The following is a 20,821-nucleotide window of genomic DNA, read 5'->3' as shown; positions in this document are numbered from 1 at the left end:
TACACACATATATATACACATATATACATATATATATACATACATATATATATACATACATATATACATACATATATATATACATACATATATATATCCATACATATATATATACATACATATATATATCCATCCATATCTCCATATCCGAGTCTGGATTTTTTTTTTTATCTTGTGTGGGTTTCATAAAACTAGGTTGCCTGCTTTCTCTTTACCAGCTGTGGTGACACTACTGAGAAGCTTTGCAGTTTCTTAGCAGCACTCTGCCAAATCAGGCTGACGTAAACAGGCTGTGCAATCATACCAGTCACAGGCGTGACCACAGGATTACACCTTTAAAAACAGCACATGCAGTGAATACAGCCGAGAGCAAAGAGGCAATGAACATGCTGTATCTGCTGAGAGAACCGCTCCTAGCTCTGTGTGTATCAGGACATACTTTTATATAAATAAAACAAAACAATTGAAACTAGGTCAGTTTGTTTGATTGAACTCCATGATGTGACTTTCGGTCATCTGTCAGGATCTGTGTTTTAAAGTCTTCCTAGATGTGTTCCTTTCAAGACTGTACCCGAGTGCTGATTGTGAATGGCACTGATTGGATCTTACACTGTGCTTGCTCTTCGACACAGAGAGCTTTGGCTTCTTCTCCAGAGGGGGAGAGAGGAGAGGAAGGAAAGAGCCATTAAAGCAGAAGGGGCTCAAAAAGCAAACTAAACTTGAGCTGGTTTATAGGGCTCAGCATTGCTGCGCATACTACAAAGGACTGCTTTCAGTTCCTGTTCCTCTGCATATGGCAGACTCTCAATACAAGATTGAGATGAGAGGCTGCCGGAGCCGGAAGATGGGCATCTGTTTTGGCAGGGCTGTTTTCCGTATTGGAGGACTGTGGCGTGTTCGTGCAAAGGCAGTTGTGATCACTCAGATCGGGTGAGGTGCGCTGATGTCATGTGTTTAATCTCACCGTATGACCCTTGACATATAAACTCAATGATAATGCACATCTGTGTTTACGGAGTGCGAGCCGGGTCTCAGCTGTGACACATATGTGTGTGTGTGTGTGTGTGTGTGTGAGAGAGAGTGTGAGAGAGAGAGATGAACTTGAGAGTCTGACCTTGTGCACAAACTCCTCCATCCTCTCCATGGCATGGTGTGCCTGTAGCAGAAGTCCTTCGTCAGAGCTCTTGTCCTCTTCATCTTCCTCTTCTCTTTCTGTCGTTTCCTCCTTTTCGTGTACCACCCTCCTCGCAAAGAGACACTGAAAACACACAGAAACAAAAAAAGTCAGGTTTCAGCATCATCTGGCACAGTGAATATATAGTTTCTACCTTTCATCTATCCATTTATATATTTTTTTGTTGGTAAATATATCTAATGTATAGATAGATAGACAAAAGTATTTTGTTTGTAAAATATATGTAAAAAAAATTAAATGCACAATATTGTTTGTTTATATAAATATATTTAACATACAAAATAAAATATATCTATCTATAAAACTAAATATAGTAATAAAATGAAATGGGTTTATATATTATTAAATTTTATAAAAAGGTAAAGATGAATCTCTATAAATATTGCACTCAAATATTCAAAAATATTTAAATTACAGAAATTCGTTTTCAAAAATGAAAATAAATGTAGTTAAACTCACTACTAAACCTCACTAACAGACTAGTCAGTTGTTGGACAACTAATCAACCATCCTGACTCAAAAACCATCAACCGGGACATCACAAACTCAGAACCCATATAAAAAGCATTTCAAGTACTCTCTCCAATACACACACACACACACACTCAATTTAATTAATACTGCAATTGATTATTATGACCTTGCTTGTGGCATGTTCTCAGCGCTTTGAGTGTTGGAAGCAAAGCCCTGCTGACTTGCTCCAATTTATCTTTGCGCACAGCGTGTGCTTATACCAACAACCAGCACTGTGTGTAAAGATCATCCCCAAGAGGCTTATATACGCTCATCTATGAAACATACAATGTTGAACACACTAGGGTGCATGTGCAAACATCAGTAACACAAACTACCGCACACAGATGACAGAAGACCAGATTCAACAGCGAACGCATCTGAACCACATTTCTTTTACTCTGTAATTAGGTGCAGTCAGTCAATAAAATCACAAACAGACACTTGCGTTCTTGCACATACTTTTTGCTTCAGCCCGGCAGCACTTTAAGGCAGGTCTATAAATAGACATGCTTCAATGGTTTCTAAACTTATTCAACCTTGAGTTCAGCGATTCAACTTTACCAGATTAGCAGAAAGACAAACGGCACAGGCCTTCAAAAACTCAATCCGAGCAGCTGAGTCCTTAGCCATCTTCAAGTATCGGCTAAAAACACATCTTTTCCATCTTTATTTGACCCTCTAACTCTAGCACTCTCTATTTTAATTCCATTCTTTATTTAAAAAAAAAAATAAATAAATAAACTTGCCCGTTTTAGACTTGCACTATTTATTGTTATTGCTTGTTTTCTTTAAAAAAAAAAATAAATTTTTTTTTTTTTTTTTTTTTTTTTTTGGTGTGTGTGAGTGTGTGCACATCCACATGGTTATTTAATATACAAATTGTTTTTCTACTGAATTTCCAATAAAAATCTATATTGTGATATATATTTTTACGGTGTTCTAAAATGACTAATGCTCTAATATAAGATTTTGGTCACACCACACAGCCCTTAATCCCAGAGTAACTGAGAAGTGCAGTGTTATGCTCACTGCATGCACCGATTGGTTGGATGTAATGACCCTCTCTAGAGATCATCAAGAAACAATCACTTTCCTGCCAGAGAGAGGGAAAAAAAACTGTTTGCTTGTTTGCCGAGGACACAGCTGGGACAACTCGTATAGATCTGTGTAAAGGAAAGAGAGAGTAAATACAGAAAAAGTACTGGCTCTACACCTCATAAAACCACCATGTAGGTTTATTACAGAGCCTGAAGAAAAGAAGAAACATTTCAAACACTTCAAGTACTCCAATGCACTTGAACTCTTCAGTATGTTCGCCCAAGCCTACATGACAAGCAGACTGTCTGATTTGCTGGGTTTAGAATGACTCAGCTGTAAGACTCCCGCCACCTGCTACCTAATAACACAGCCAGCATCTTAAAAGCTTTGTTTAAGTGATGTTTTTCCTTCACTGATCAGAAACAAGAGACCACATATGTGACCCTGGACAACAAAACCAGTCATAAGTCGCTTGGGTATATTTTTAGCAATAGCCAAAAAAAACATTGTATGGGTCAAAATTATCGATTTTTATTTTATGCCAAAAATCATAAGGATATTAAAGTCGGCATGAAACAGAAGTTGCGATTGTCTTTTCTTCTCTACTGTGACATATATCCGAGTGAAACGGCATCTGAAATGAGAGAGTGGGACTTGATTTCGTTCTTCGGGAACTGATTGGATCGTTGGAAGCTGGGGCATTGCTAACAAAATGGAGGCAGATCTGAATGCCAGTTTGCAGTTAGTGGTGGGGGATTTCTCTCCACTGGATTCACAGCCGACACCCAAGCATGAATAAATGTTTTTTTTATTAAGGATGACGACGACGATCAACGGCAGTCCTCCATCAGGTTAAGCCATATTCATGAAAAAAATTAGTTAGCAAAATAAAATACGAATTTTCAATTTTGATTTCATGGTGACTAAGTAAAGATCATGTTCCATGAAAATATTTTGTAAACTTCCTACCGTGAATATATCAAAACGTAATTTTTGATTAGAAATATGCATTGCTAAGAACTTCATTTGGACAACTTTAAAGGCGATTTAACCCTCAGATTCCAGATTTTCAAATAGTCGTATCGCGGCCAAATACGGTCCTATCCTAACAAACCATACTGTAGGAAAGTCTTTTCCTTTAGTTTCACTTTAGTATTTTACCACTAGAGGGCGCATCTCTTTCATCTTACTGATACCTATACACCTTCCCTTTAAAGGGGTCATATGATGCGATTTCAAGTTTTCCTTTCTCTTTGGAGTGTTACAAGCTGATTGTGCATAGATAAGATCCCTGAAGTTGCAAAGACTAAAGTCTCAAAACCAAAGAGATATTCTTTATCAAAGTTAAGACTCTGCCACGCCCCCCTAAAATGGCTCGTTATTAGTTGAAGTACTTGCTATTGACTGTTCAAATGTGGAGTTTTGCGCATTGTGTGTGTGTGCGAGTGAGAGAGAGAGAGGGTCACATCACAGTGGAGTCAGCGGTCTTAACCGTGGCTTGTGTACTGCAAACACCAGCTTCATCACTGTGTCTGTTACGCGCTTCTGTTTCCCTTTCGGGCTCTGTCTTTACATTTATTTTGAAAGATGAAGCTCGCGATTATGGTAAGGGGCGTTACATTTCCGACGAGTGCTTGCGGTGTTCGGCCAATCACAGTGCACTGGGTCAGCTGGCCAATCAGAGCAGACTGCGTTTGTCGGAAGGAGGGACTTTGTAGAAAACGAAGCGTTTGAGAGAGGCGGGGCATAGAGGACCTACAATAATGTACAGTATTTGAAAAATAATGTGTTTTTTGAACATTAAAGCATGTCAACATATTCTGTTACACCAAATACACAAAATAATGATAAAAAAAAAAGCATCATATGACCCCTTTAAGACACTGCGCTTTATACTCCACACACGCTGGGTCACAGTGAGCATCCGAACTTTACAGTTGTGTGCGTTCATGCAGAAAAGTAAGTTTATTTTGCATTCTCTAGCAGAAACATGCATGTCAATAATGTTGATGTTATTGTGATGATGTTGTTAATCTTATTACAAATTTAGATACTAAATTTGGGGGCGGCAATGTAGGAAAGTACTTTCCTTTAGTTTCACTTTAATATTTTACCAATAGAGGGCGCATATCTTTTCATCTTACTGATACCTATACACCTTCCCTTTAAGACACTGCGTTTTATACACCACACGCGCTGGGTTAGAGTGAGCATCCGAACTTTGAAGTTGTGTGCGTTCATGCAGAAAAGTACGTTTATTTTGCAGGTCAATAATGTTGATGTTATTGTGATGATGTTGTTAATCTTGTAAGCGCATATTTGCAAAGTATTATGTTATTTGTTAATCTACGTTAGGAAGCTAACATGCTAGTTTCACGTGCAATAGTGCATTGTTATTTAATATAAATCTTGATCTGTTAGCCATTTTAAGATAGTTTGAGATGCTACACTATCATAACTGTGAATTTGTAAGAGAATTTCAGACCATTGACGATTATTTATCCGTTTATGTTCAGAATGTAAATGTTTAACATCTGTACTAAGTTAATAGAAAGGCTGTAATATTTTATATTTACACAATTTTCCTCTATTTCAGACCACACACACACATCCCAAATACCCCAATACTTTTGCCTGTATACATTTATGCTCACCAAAGTGGCCTGTACAAACCCAACTCATTAAAGCTTTCTTGGATGTGACTCTCTGAGCCCTTTACTCTCTTAAGAGGATTACATAATGGAAGTCGTGGACTAATGGTTAGAGTCGGACTTGTAATCCAAAGGTTGTGGGTTCGAGTCTCGTACCGGCAGGGATTGTAGGTGGGGGCTGTGAATGTACAGCGCTCTCTCCCACCTTCAATACCACGACTGAGGTGCCCTTGAGCAAGGCACCGAACCCCCAACTGCTCCCTGGGCGCCGCAGCAAAAAAATGTGTTTTCACGGTGTGTGTGTTCACTGCTGTGTGTGTGCGCACTTTGGATGGGATAAATGCAGAGCACTAATTCTGAGTATGGCCATACTTGGCCACATGTCACTTCACTATCACGATCACTTACCGGAGTGGCCAGTTTTCAAAGGTCTATCAGAACACTCAAGAGGTTCCACCTCTACACAAAAGGAATAGTCCACTTCAGTAAAATTCTGGGATCATTTACTTCATTTCCAGCGTTATCGTTGACATAATTGCAAAGATATTATTTAAACTGAACTGAGCTGGATGTTGACATCACTGAATTCAATGATGAACTGTCTTTAACTGAAAAATGAGTGTTTACTATTGTCATTTTGCATTATTGACACTATTTTCCTAATTAATGCCGTTCAGTTGCTTTGTCACAATCTGTATTGTTAAAAGCGCTATATAAATAAAGGTGACTTGACTTGACTTGACTCTACACATACATTAATGGAAAGCTTATTTATTCAGCTTTCAGATGATGTATAAATCTCAATTTCAAAAAGTTGACCCTTATGACTGGTTTTGTGGTCCAGGGTCACATATGCTGAAAATAAAGCAATGGTCAAAATGCATCAGTGGCTGCATTTGCAGTACGGTTGCTGAATACATGCACTTAAAGTTTTAGAGTTCAGGGAAGTTCATGTAGCAAAGTCAAACTAAAGAGTATCCATATATAATTTTATTCAGGGTCTCTTGGACAGAAACAGTTGTAAATTAGTTTCACATGACCAAGCCTCTCTGATTTGCACAGTAGTGTATATAGTACTTTGCATGCCTTAATTTCAAAGAATCAAGGAAAATTGTGCATTTCCATTATACGACTCTTAAGCATTGTTGGGCAAAGTTACTTTTAAAAGTAATGATTACAATACTGCGTTAAAAAGTAACTAATTATGTTACTTAGTTTCTTTTTATGCAAAGTAATGCATTACAATACTTTTGCATTAGGCTACTTTTTGTCACCTGGGTTGGGCTTGCATATTTGTTTTGTTAAAGGGGTCATATGATGCGATTTCAATTTTTCCTTTCTCTTTGGAGTGTTACAAGTTCTTGGCAAAGTCATTATAATCCGTAATTATGTCCCCACTGCATGCAACAAATGCCTCGTTTATAATGGGTTTTAATGTTTTTGTCTCGTCGCTCCGGCCGGATAGGGCATCACAGTATGGTAAGGTGCGTAACATTTCCGTCCCACGCTTGAAGTATTTTGGCCAATCCCAACGCACTGGATAGCTGGCCAATCAGAGCACACCTCGCTTTTCAGACAGATGAGCTCAGTTCAATGCTCAATGCAGCGTGCCGAACGACAGTCGCATCACAGATTTAATTTCTCCAGTGAGGAGAGCGAGTCGAGCTGACTGACAAGAAGAGTGAGGTGAGACAGACAAAACGATCACGGATGATTTAGTTTTGAAACGAAATGCAAAAGCAATTTTTTGCAATATTTTGGATTTTGAAAAGCCTGTTGACTTTTGCCGTTTATCTAAGGTGATTTTGGAAGTTTTTTTTTTAAAACATTTGTTTCTTATTTAATTGGTTCCACATTGTTTGCTGATTTTTACTTTATTTAAACTTTGTGTCATTTATTTATTTTATTTGACATCAAGGTGTGCCTCCAAGCTTTCTTACTCGTTTTGCTAATAAACGTCCAACGTTTCTTATTTATTTGGTTATATATTACATATGTTTACTTAGGTATACAAAACTGGAAATAGGCTATTTAAACTAATTTATTTGTTATTTTATATTAGGCATAGCCTGCCCTATAGCATGGTGTATTTGTTGTGTTAATAAAAGTTATATGTTTTATATATACACGCTAAAGTGAGTTTGACGTTGTATTTTGTTGTTGCATTCAAGCAATTGACGTCTAACTGCCGCTAATTCAAAAGTGAAAGTAAAATGCACAAGGCGCTTTTAAGCTATTTAAAAGCAACGGAAAATGAGGAAAAGAGGAAAAATTCAAACGAACTAAAAACGAACAATTGCTTTACACCGAATTGCCGCTATTTCAAAGTGAAAGTAAAATGCGCACGCTGCTTTTACAAGCTATTTAAAAGCGAAGGAAAGCGAGGAAAAGAGGGAACGCCCCCGCCCCCGCGGTGATACCGGTATTGTCACACGTCGATTAACCGGTGGGAAAATTTCCTCAATGTCACAACCCTAGTTCAGAGGCTACAACAGTTCAGCTACCACACCTACATATCTCTGAACCAGACCATTTTATTACATCTGAAAGTTACTTCCCTTACATTCCCCCAAAGTACATGTAGATTTGATAGGCTAAGCAATGGTCAGATGCTACCATGGACACTAACATTCAAATGTTTGGGGTTGGTAGTATTTTTTGTTAATGTTTTAAAAGGAAGTCTTTTATGCTTAACAAGGATATATCAAAAATACAGTAAAAACAGCAATATCGTGGAATATTATTACAATTTAAAAACTTATTTTAAAATGCAATTAAACTGTAATGGCTAGAAAGTTCAAAGGAACATCCTTTATTTGAAATGTCTCTGCTGTCTTTTGATCAATTTAATGTGTTCTTGTTGAATAAAAGTACTAATTTCTTACAAAAATATCTTTCTGACCCCATTATTTTGAACTGTAGTGTAGTGAAAGTCTCTTTCTGATAGTTTCCCCTCATCTCAGCATTGATAACATCAGTCAAGGTTTGAAGGTCAGTCAATGGTCAGCAGAATTGGACATGGAGTAAAATCTATGGATATGATTGCATGTGCGCTCCAGGCCTTGCGATTGAGCAACCATCTGAGAAGTTCCTGGAAGCAACAGGTTTAGTTCATTTCCCTGTCTGTAGAGCACCACATTGCCCCAGCTCACAGCCTGAACCACAGATTTGTCCTGCAAAACAACATATTTGTCCTTGGTTCATTGAAACAGAATGCAATCCAGCTAAGCAGGTTTGGCCAGCACTATTTGTGATGGACAACAATCATTTAATGCTAGCAGAAAAATAAATGACATGACTGAGCGTCAGTCATGGCTTAGCTTGTGTTTAAATGTGTTTTCATTTTAATACCTTCTCAAATGCTACACATAGATAACCTTTGTTACAGTAAGATTAGCCTGATACACACTGCCTGGATACTCACAAAACTAGCTATTCACACATTGCATTAGTGATCGACCGATATATCGGCCAATATTTGGCATTTTTCAAATATCAGCATCGGCCGATAAGTTTTTCTGTTTGGCCGATGCGTTCGTAGCGGGACTTTTATTTTAACGGCGCTGAGAACAGCAGCACCTGACCACACAGTGCTCACATTCTCCCTCTTGTTCGCTGTCGTTATTAACAGTTCTGTCCACGGACAGAAGTCTGTCTAATAATCAGATAGAACTGTTAAACAAAGGAATTAAAATGTATACAAAAAAGTATTATAACGATTGCTTTTATATCGTTAGTAATAGAAAGGCAAACATCATAATACTTTCTCGTTTGCCATCAGCATTCAGCAAATACACATTTACATTATTTAAACAAATCTTTGAATGACTAATGAACATCTAATTTCAAAAGCCTTGCAAACTTAGTCGAATCCAGCTGTGAGATCTTGTGAAGTGTGCATTTGTATCCTGCATGATTGCGTGTACTCTGCGTGACGGTCGGTCCGTGCGAATTGAATGCAGACAGGAGGAGAGTTCAACTTCACTGATATGCGCAATCGACAAACTTTAAACTTGTGATTTCAAATTATGCTGCGCTTCATGCTTTTGCCCAATGTCATATTAATGTAATTTTCACTGTGTCCTGTATGTAAAATGAGTGTTACCTTGGCTTTATTTGAAAAAAAATGGGATTCCCAATGCACACAAACTTCCCAGAATACTGAGAGCCCTGTTGGTTACAGTGTTTACTTCCTTTTTAATTATATTTATTATTAAATATTTGTTTATTTGTGAAAAATACTTTGTCATTTAAATTATAAGCAAGTTTATTTTACACATTTATTTATTTTTTAATCCATTTTCAAATGATTTAAAATTTCTTAAATATTAAAAAATTATATCAGCTTTATATTTTTATATCGGCCATCGGCTGTCAAAAAAACCAATATCGGTCGACAATTAGTCTGCATTCACAGATTTTGTGTAAATCCCTTATGGGAGCAAGACTGTCCAGAGGACTAATTTTCCACCACCTCCGTCTTTGCTCACTAAGAATCCTACTGTTAATACCATTCTGTAAAACCACAGAGTCCGGGGACCACCGGCCATCCATTCTTCTTAATCTTCCCCTTCCCTCCACCAGTCTTCAGTCCTTTACTTTCCACAATAAACATCACATGTTAGGCACAGTGGAGCCACAGTTTCTTGCTCAATCAGGAACAGACCTTTATACAGACTAACCCCAGCACCAGTGTTGTCACACACATGACAATAACATGCTCACTCAAACTCTCACTTCATGTGCACATAGAAACACAACTCAAAAACAGATTTTTCAACCGAATCCCTGGAGGGACAGGAAGCTGGAATTAATAATGCTCTTTATCCAAAAATATCTTCCTTCCCGAGTTCCAGAAAGAGAACCATGGATCAAGCTAATTACCAAAACATTGATAACAAATACAATTGTTAAGGAACTCAACAGTTTGCAAATGTTTACAAATCTGCAGACATTCTGGCTTTACGTGAGATCATTTGACAAATGTACTCCTCTAGTTTGGCTTCTACAGAAATTAACAAGTACAATTAGGCAACATGTTGATGGTGAAATGAATAATGTGTCTCTGATTAGAAAGGAGAACAAGCTGTACCACAGAAATACCACAAACTGGAAAGCACCAGAGGAAGTTCTGACTGTGTATGGTGAGACTGAGTTATCAGTGTCAATTCATCTGAAGAGTAGGGATGGGAAGATTCCCCGATTCGCTCGGTGCATCAGCATAAAAAGCATCGGTTTAAAAAGTGTACATCGGTAAAAATAGATTCATTTATATATAATTACTAGTGGATGCGCTATACTTTTATTATTTAGAAAGTGACCAATATTTTATATGTAGATTGATTTCTCCTCTCTAAACTCTCTCAAGCGCGCTCTCTCATCACCGCTGCTGCGTGAATATGACAAATCACAACACCACGGAGACCCGAGGAAAAACAGGGATTAAAGTCCAAAACATGGCTTGAAATAACCTAACAAATCAATTGGGACTAAAGCGGTTCCATTAACGACAAATTAAATTCACACAATCTCACTAATTTGTGCACGCTTATTCTTAAGCAGACCTTAATGTCGATCATGGATTCAATCGATCCACCATGACAAACAGCGAATATATCTGTGCTGTTTAATGCATTTGAGACGTTGTGGTTTCCTCAGTGCATAACTGACATAATACATTTCATCTGTAAATGTTAGAAAGTCATGCAAACATATCCATTTTGCTGTTAGGAGTGGGTGAGGCACGCGAGTGAACGAGCACTGCTGTGCGCATGCACGCTATGGCTGTATGACATAGGGATGTAACGATTACCGGTTTGACGATAAATCATGATAAAATTCCCCACGGTTAGTATTACCGTTTCATCTTTTCATTAAAACCGTATTAGATTACCGCGATTTGAACAACTCACGATAAATAAATACTGTCCAGCATAAAGCACAGTTTTAAGTAACAGTCTTACGTGCGCACACCACGCAGAGTAGAAATGAATGACACTAATTTTATAACTTTGCTTTCCATACACTCGCTCCATGTAATAACTAAAGGAAGTGTTCTTAATCGCAATACTGCTTTGTCCACGGAGGTTACGGGAAACAGCTCTAATTCAGTTTTTCCATAAGCGCCACCTGTTGTCAGAGAGTGGAATTACAGAGACCTATATTTACATTCAGCCCGTGTGCAGATTGTGTCTGGCCAAAAACGGACCAAATTTGCATGCCCTTCTGTAAATTTTGACTGGATGATGAAAAACAAGCTTATGTGGATTCTACACATTTAAACAATTCAGATAAGTTATCTAGAATTATTTATGGAGCAGATAAAATACATATAATTTATTAGTCAATTATCATTTAGAATTGTATCTTTTTATTTAAAGGCTGAAATGTGGTTTACCTTTTTATTAAACTTTTTCAAAGCTTTATTGGAACATTTACATTAGATATTTCAACATGCTATTAAACTGTTGTCAGTTAAGTTGTCATTTAAAATCCAAACATCATTGGTAATGTTATTGTTTTAGTGATTATGCAAACAAAAAGTCATTTTATTTGTTGTTTGTTGATTTTTAAATATAAAACTTGAAGTGATTTATGTGTCGGTACTTTAACATCTCCAGCCCATTTTAACAATACCGTGATAATACTGATAACCGTGATAATTTTGGTCACTATAACCATGATAAGAAATTTTCATACCGTTACATCCCTAGTATGACACTTTCATGTAAGAAGAAATTGCTGTGGAGAGATCGCTAAACTCCAGCACATGTATGTTTTCTTATCATCAGCACTTGTTCCGCCATTAGTAAATGTGCACACAGGGTTGCCAGATTGCACAGATTAAATAAAACACCGGGCATAAAGTGTATCCTTAAAGGAGAAAAGCTCTGTTTTGGGGACTTAATCTCTTCACATCTGGCAACCACAAGAATAAACGCTAGTGAAGACTTGTTAGCAATGCAAGATAACGCAAATGCCAAATTAAAAACACATTTTCAGGATAAATAACGAGCTGGCCAATATCGTGACGATTATTTTTAATTAATCGAGAAAGGTGGATAACGTTATCGAGATTAAAATACGATTAATCGTGCAGTCCTACATCAGCATGCTAAGAACTACCTAAAATGACACTATGTCTTTGGAAAAAAATTATTTAAAGTGTAATTTGATTATTTAGTTTGTCCCCTTACATTACATGGAGAGGGCGGGGTTTGTGACCTATACTGCAGCCAGTCACCTGGGGGCAATCGAGATATCTTGGTATCAACAGAATAAAAAAAATTTCTCAGAGGAGTAAGAAATATTACAATCCAATAAAATTAGTTTATCCCACCACCATATTCTTCAAATTGGTCCAGTAACAGCCAAAGATGCTCATCTATCAAACTTTACACTGAACAACATTTAACGAAAATATGGAGCGTAAAAATAAATGGACAGGCATATTCAAATACAAGGGGAAAAAACATGCAAACATAATGCACAAAAGTGTAAAATCTATAGCTGCTTGTGTGAACCAGGACAATTTTGGCATACTCAAGGGGAAATAGTTGATTCTCATTTTCCAGGTATGCTCACACACCAGTCTCTCCTGTGTATTGATGGACATATGATTCAATTAGACCTTCATTAAATTTAAAACTGATTTCTCTCAGTTGTACAAAAACGCTAGTCCTAAATTGTGCAATCAGACACAAATACTCCTAAAGGAAGTGTTCTTAATCGCAATACTGCTTTGTCCACGGAGGTTACGGGAAACAGCTCTAATTCAGTTTTTCCATAAGCGCCACCTGTTGTCAGAGAGTGGAATTACAGAGACCTATATTTACATTCAGCCCGTGTGCAGATTGTGTCTGGCCAAAAACGGACCAAATTTGCATGCCCTTCTGTAAATTTTGACTGGATGATGAAAAACAAGCTTATGTGGATTCTACACATTTAAACAATTCAGATAAGTTATCTAGAATTATTTATGGAGCAGATAAAATACATATAATTTATTAGTCAATTATCATTTAGAATTGTATCTTTTTATTTAAAGGCTGAAATGTGGTTTACCTTTTTATTAAACTTTTTCAAAGCTTTATTGGAACATTTACATTAGATATTTCAACATGCTATTAAACTGTTGTCAGTTAAGTTGTCATTTAAAATCCAAACATCATTGGTAATGTTATTGTTTTAGTGATTATGCAAACAAAAAGTCATTTTATTTGTTGTTTGTTGATTTTTAAATATAAAACTTGAAGTGATTTATGTGTCGGTACTTTAACATCTCCAGCCCATTTTAACAATACCGTGATAATACTGATAACCGTGATAATTTTGGTCACTATAACCATGATAAGAAATTTTCATACCGTTACATCCCTAGTATGACACTTTCATGTAAGAAGAAATTGCTGTGGAGAGATCGCTAAACTCCAGCACATGTATGTTTTCTTATCATCAGCACTTGTTCCGCCATTAGTAAATGTGCACACAGGGTTGCCAGATTGCACAGATTAAATAAAACACCGGGCATAAAGTGTATCCTTAAAGGAGAAAAGCTCTGTTTTGGGGACTTAATCTCTTCACATCTGGCAACCACAAGAATAAACGCTAGTGAAGACTTGTTAGCAATGCAAGATAACGCAAATGCCAAATTAAAAACACATTTTCAGGATAAATAACGAGCTGGCCAATATCGTGACGATTATTTTTAATTAATCGAGAAAGGTGGATAACGTTATCGAGATTAAAATACGATTAATCGTGCAGTCCTACATCAGCATGCTAAGAACTACCTAAAATGACACTATGTCTTTGGAAAAAAATTATTTAAAGTGTAATTTGATTATTTAGTTTGTCCCCTTACATTACATGGAGAGGGCGGGGTTTGTGACCTATACTGCAGCCAGTCACCTGGGGGCAATCGAGATATCTTGGTATCAACAGAATAAAAAAAATTTCTCAGAGGAGTAAGAAATATTACAATCCAATAAAATTAGTTTATCCCACCACCATATTCTTCAAATTGGTCCAGTAACAGCCAAAGATGCTCATCTATCAAACTTTACACTGAACAACATTTAACGAAAATATGGAGCGTAAAAATAAATGGACAGGCATATTCAAATACAAGGGGAAAAAACATGCAAACATAATGCACAAAAGTGTAAAATCTATAGCTGCTTGTGTGAACCAGGACAATTTTGGCATACTCAAGGGGAAATAGTTGATTCTCATTTTCCAGGTATGCTCACACACCAGTCTCTCCTGTGTATTGATGGACATATGATTCAATTAGACCTTCATTAAATTTAAAACTGATTTCTCTCAGTTGTACAAAAACGCTAGTCCTAAATTGTGCAATCAGACACAAATACTCAACCACGTCCACAAGAAACATGATGCAAAATAAACACCAAACAGTGTATATTACTGAGTCCTGAGGACTGTTTAAAATTTCATCAGCCTGGCCTTGTTGTCGTGGATCTACCTTAACCAGAAAAGCCAGTAGGGTGTCTGCTCTGGGGATAGGATAGTTTTACACCTGCCCTGTCTGACCACACCACGCCACAGCCTCGGCAGCCAACTGCCACGTGGATCACAATGACTGACACAAACATTGCCCAAGTCAGATTACACAATACACAACCACTGTGGGTATTTGTGTTGGATATATGCAAATAACAAAGAGTTCTCTTTAAATCTGCTAACAATGTTAGAGCTATCTGCATATCAGTGTAACATGTAGCTGACGTAGAGACATAGATACAAATTATTCAAAATCAGGCACGTAATACAAACAAGCAATATCTAACCAAATGAACAGGAAAAGTTCAACTCAGCCAGTTTAATGTAACCGTCTCTTTCTCCCTAGGCATATTCCTATGATCCTCATCTAAACCAATCTGGATTGCTCCACAGATCCTTTGACAACCTTTTGAGCCTGTACAGACTCCTCTGATACTAAAAAACTCTGTCTATATTGGACTGTAGCAAGTAATTATAGCTCACAGAAACAAATAATGCACAAGTACATGATCCCCGTGCAATTCTTCTGTATGCCACACCTCAAATGATGAATCTGCTGGACTCAGGGGCCATAATGGACTGCAGATGCAAATTAGAGTGTGTGCAGTCACTATAAAGCATTCGTTAATAGTTCATTAGCTTTTATAAACAATCCATTGAGTTCAAGTGAACGCACTTTTCTTATTGAGTGAGAATTTGTAAGCAATCAGTACAAGCTACTCGTGATCCTAAAATACTTTATACATGCATTTCAGTGTGGCTGAAATGGAGGTTTCTGTGTCCTTTGGTATAGATAAGTGAAGTTTGTGGTTTATACACTTTTATTCTAAATGTTCGGAGTCTAAAATCTGATCAGAAGAGCCATTGTGAAAGAGCCTACACACAAACACCTGTTAAGGCACATCAAATTAATTTCTAATGTGCCAAGTTGCTACAAACCATTAAAATGGTTAGTTAGGCTAATTAACTAAATTACTTGTCAGAGGAATTGCTTATTGCTGTTAATATATAATTTACATTATTTTAGGGGGGCCCGCCCCCCCAAGGGCACCCCCCGTCCCCCTTGAGGGTCAAGCTAATTTTATTTATTTCTCTATAGCGCCAGATCACAACAGAAGTAATTTAAAGTTACCTTTCCTATATAATCTTTTATTAAGCAAACTAAAGAGCCTTATGTTATTTATCTTATTTACACGACAGCATGGAATTTCGGTCTCTACGTCTGTATCACGCACAGCAGAGTTCCGCCCAATGCGCGCGCGCATGGCCGATACCGATATGGTGGCCGATATATCGTGCATCCCTACCTAGCAGTATTCCTGGGAACAAAGCTTAAACACACTTATACAGATTAGAGAACGACCGATATATCGTTTAGCCAATATTATCGGCCGATATGAGCCTCGTTGCCGATCTATCGTATCAGCGAATATGCTGCCGATATGAGAATTTTTTTAAAGAACATAACGCAGATAAAATGCTTGAAATGGTGTAATTACTTAGTTTGTCCAGCAGAGCATGCTCCATTGTTTGCTACTGGCTACCTGGATGAAACGCTTTAAAGCTTAAGTCTATGGTAAACCATTGAAACTTTGAACGGCCATATCTACGTAAAGGCGTGGCGAATCCGCACGAAATTCAGGGGATCCCTTCAGCTCGAGGAACCCTCTCGAACTCTAATCGAGTGTACGTCTTGAGGCCCTCTTTCGAATGAGACCACCCCCGCGTCGATAGCCCCGGGATTCGGGAGTTACGGGTGGTTAAATTCACTGATCTAGCGATCCCGGGGGGCTTCCGACACGCCGAGGGTGGCGTTCGAGAGGGCTCCTCGAGATGAAGGGATCCCCCGGCGCATTTGCGAGATAGTGACACCAGCCAACACTTTCACTTCAGTAAGGAGGTCTCTTGTTCATGCAGCAGCATTCAAGCATTGGCTTATTTCTACCGTACGTGCCCTGCGAAGTGGATCTGAGCACCAGAATGGCCAGACACAGGAACAGTTTCTTCCCTCAGGCAATCCATCTCATGAACACTTGACAATAATTGTGGAACACACACTATTTATTCACTCATACACTTATTTATCTAACACACATACTCGGTCTACATTTCAATTTGCACATAATATACCTGTACATACAACTGTCTATTGTTATATACCTGTACACACAATTGTTGATTTATATATTTTTTATTCTTTATTTATTTTTAATTATCTGTGTTTTTTTGTTCTGTCGCTGTCATTCTGTTACACTGTGGAAGCTTGTGTCACGAAAACAAATTCCTCGTATGTGTAAACATACCTGGCAATAAAGCTCATTCTGATTCCAGTTCCAAGGGAACGTACACGTTACATTCAAAGGGCATTAAAGTGCGCGGGAGGTCAATTTATATTTATTTACAGAGGTATATCGTCACACTTCTCTAGTAAGTTTCATCAGTGTGTGAAGACAGTAGCACAAATCCGTGAATGAATGTTCCAAAGTGAAATAAGCTTCAGAAGGAATAAAGTTGAATGGAATGGAATTGAATTAAAGTTTAATAAACTTCAACTTTACTGTTCAGTGCACTAATGTCAGACTCATTTTGGATAATAAAGTTTGTTAAATTGTTAAATGCCCTGCCTCCATTATTACATATCTTTGTCACGTCATTAAAAGTGTTTGATCACACATTTGAGTGATCATAGCAAAAAACGTGTTTATGTATATATATATTCTGTTTATGTACAGTATCTCACAGAAGTGAGTACACCCCTCACATTTGTGTAAATATTTTATTATATCTTTTCATGTGACAACACTGAAGAAATGACACTTTGCTACAATGTAAAGTAGTGTAAAATTTTAAAACAGTGTAAATTTGCTGTCCCCTCAAAATAACTCCACACACAGCCATTAATGTCTAAACCGCTGGCCACAAAAGTGAGCACACCCCTAATTGAAAATGTCCAAATTGGGCTTTTTCAGATCCTCCGAGAGTTCTTTGCCATGAGGTGCCATGTTGTCTTGCCTACGAACATGATGTTGCACACTATACCGTCACGTGTGCTACTTGGATGACTGACTAAATTGGACAGAGAAATGCTTGCATTTCGCCAGACACGTGAAAAGCTATACTGGATCCACCTCTCGGTTAACAGAAAGTCACACACACGCAAATTCAAAGGAGGAAGTGGTGATTCATGGAACTGTAGCACAGCTTTTATGTTTTGACAGCAGTTGAACCTCAGGAATGCCACAGAGCTTTGCCAACCCAGTGAGTCACGTATATGATGTGACATGCATGTGACTCAGATTGTGTAGCGACTGCATGAGAATTCCATTTATGTTAATAACATCTCACTCACACACACAATCTATCGATTCTCAAGATCTAAATTGTTCAACATAACCAACTTTAACAGTCATTAAGTTGTGCGTCATTAAAGTATGCATGAAATCAAAATTTACAATATTTATTTTGCTAGCGCACATTGCTAGTCTTAAGGTGAACAATTAATCCGTAAATCTAAGGTAAATTAAATTTAAGGTAAAACAATTAAAACCACGCACACGGTTTAAAACACCAAACCGTTATGAAATAGCCTATGACAAGTACAGGGAGTCTCTCTCTTGCCCCCACCCACCCATGCACGATAATATCGTCTATCAGCGATCTCACGGACTGGCGATATGACGATTTGAAAAATTACCATATCGCCCAACACTATGATGGAGCCAGTCATTGTGTGCGTGTCATGTGACTGGGTAAGAGAGCGAGGAAAGGGGTTAGAGGTGCCTTTGTGTGCCGTCTGTCGGTCATGAGACCAGGACTGACCACCAGCGCAGCACTGAACTGCTGTCAGAGAGGAAGAGGCCCTTTGTGAGAGTTAAAGAGGAAAATCCGACTGCTAATCTATATTAGAAAAAATTGTGATAGACATTCATCTGAGTTAAAAAATATATGAACTGCATCATCAGCCACTCCGATGCTAAATCAGAGCAAAATATTTTTGATTTCAGTCAAGAATTTTTGGTGCATCACTATCTGACACTGAATAATAATAACTACAAGTCATGATGCAGAAATAGGTTAACCTGTCCTTCACAACTCACCATTTGCCACGGACATACCAGATTGTCAAATGCTTCATTTGCTTTGACCCATGCCCAGCTCATGAACAAACCAGTGTGACCAAGGTCAAACTTAGAGCTTTGCCTAAACCTCCAATTCACCATAGAGGACTAAAGAAACTGCTGGTGTCAGAATGAATAGACTAAGGCAAAATTAAATGGATTACTGAGCAGCTCTCCAGTACATCTACACAAACAGGATGAGCCACAGTGGAGACGGTCGTCTTGGCAACGTCATCCCACCTTGTTCAGATTTTGGGAAGTGAGGAATGACAAGCTGATGTGCCGCACAGCGCATTGTATTTTGGATTTAAACACACTTTATGCTCTCACACCTACCACAAGCCAAACCAAAATCAATTAAGATTTTCAGGAGTTGAGCGGCTCCCTTGACATTTAAAAGATGTTTGCTTTGTCGATCAATGGCACACAATCAGCCTCTCTGATAAGGTGCCTTTCCACACTGCAGAGGCCCACAACTACTGCTGACACTATAATAGAGAGATGGACCGATAATCGGTTTGACCAACATTAACACTAGGGCTGTGTATCACCAGCAAAGTCACGATACGCATCACGATACAGAGGCCACGATACGATACGTATCACGATACATGACTGCACTGAATTTCACCTCTGCAGAATTTAGAAAAACAGCTGTTTATTAAACACTGCATTCTAAAGTGCCATTTCTAGCTATTGGCAGAGCAGGCTGCTGACCTCTGCATTATGAAGGGCTTCCATAACTGTACCACAGTACAATATAGGTAATTGCATATGTTTCATGTTTACATTGTGCACTCCCCACCAGGTACAATATTCTGATTGTTTGCATCTTGTTTTTAAGCCCATAAATAATAATGTACTTGTTCTAATACATTTATTTTGTAATGTACTCATTCTAATATGTTAAAAAAATTATTTACATTGCTGGTAGGTTATTATTGCACAAATTAACACACTAAAAAATTAGAAGAGTTCTAAACTAACGCGCTTTCTTCACTGTATCTAACGCACACACGCTCAAGGATGATTTATGGCCGAGAGAGCGTGTGAGCACAGGGTTGCCAGGTTGACAAAGATAAGTAGCACGTTTAGTAGATATTTCTGTATTGCGCAAGTGTAAAGCTCTGTTTTGGGGATTACGTTTCTTTATATCAGGCAACCCCATTGTGTTCCTCTGCGGCCAGATTATTAACAGATGCTCTATTCATTCTTTTTTAGAAACCTCACACTTTTCTACTCAATTTTAAACATTGTAAAATTAAGCGTGGTCCACTGCTGCACACGTGCCACAGTATCGATTCAGGGCCAGCTGTATCGATACTCGTATCGTCAAATCTCTGTGACGATACATCGTCGTATCAATATTTTGAACACAGCACTAATTTTTTTACAGCACTAATTACACTTTCCTCTTAATAGGTTATTGGTTCTTTAATATCATGTCTACTGCTCTTTAAAAACAAACAGCATGAAATATCACCATCAAACAACAGTTTTCACAAGCAAATTACCTTAATGTATGTATTTGCATAAATCTACAAAAAAACTACTTAAAAATAATGTGTATATAAATACTAAACAATAATAAATAAAATAATGGCATAATAACAACAATAATAAAAAGTTTATATTATGATTTTATTATTAGTGAGAAAAAGAGAAAAAAAACAGTAGCATTTTGAATTATTTTTACTATTTAAAATAACTGCTTTCTATTTGAAATTATAGACATTTTATTTAGCGCTGCAATTTTATTTTATTTATACTACTTTTAT

At 37.6% G+C, this 20,821-nt stretch overlaps 1 protein-coding gene and 1 long non-coding RNA gene across 2 annotated transcripts in view; both read right to left on the bottom strand.

Annotated features, from left to right (window-relative positions):
• LOC107581272 (adiponectin receptor protein 2) overlaps positions 1-1,291 on the bottom strand; it is a gene marked incomplete at its 5' end in the record, with an annotated part of 7,003 nt that extends 5,712 nt beyond the window's left edge. The window contains one exon of the mRNA XM_016266774.1: positions 1,115-1,291. Coding sequence (XP_016122260.1) covers positions 1,115-1,291 — 177 coding nt within the window. The remainder of the gene's footprint in view (positions 1-1,114) is intronic.
• Positions 1,292-7,817: 6,526 nt separating this feature from the next.
• Positions 7,818-20,632, bottom strand: LOC107580445 (uncharacterized). Its single transcript, XR_001608642.1, has 3 exons — positions 20,622-20,632; positions 17,016-17,022; positions 7,818-7,886 (listed from the first exon to the last, which is right to left on the bottom strand). It is a non-coding gene; the product is annotated as an uncharacterized lncRNA (long non-coding RNA).
• Between the last annotated feature and the right edge of the window lie 189 nt (positions 20,633-20,821).

Source organism: Sinocyclocheilus grahami, unplaced genomic scaffold (assembly GCF_001515645.1).
Source record: "Sinocyclocheilus grahami isolate Dianchi unplaced genomic scaffold, SAMN03320097.WGS_v1.1 scaffold33.1, whole genome shotgun sequence".
NCBI lineage: Eukaryota > Metazoa > Chordata > Actinopteri > Cypriniformes > Cyprinidae > Sinocyclocheilus > Sinocyclocheilus grahami.
This window is presented reverse-complemented; position numbering and strand designations above follow the sequence as displayed.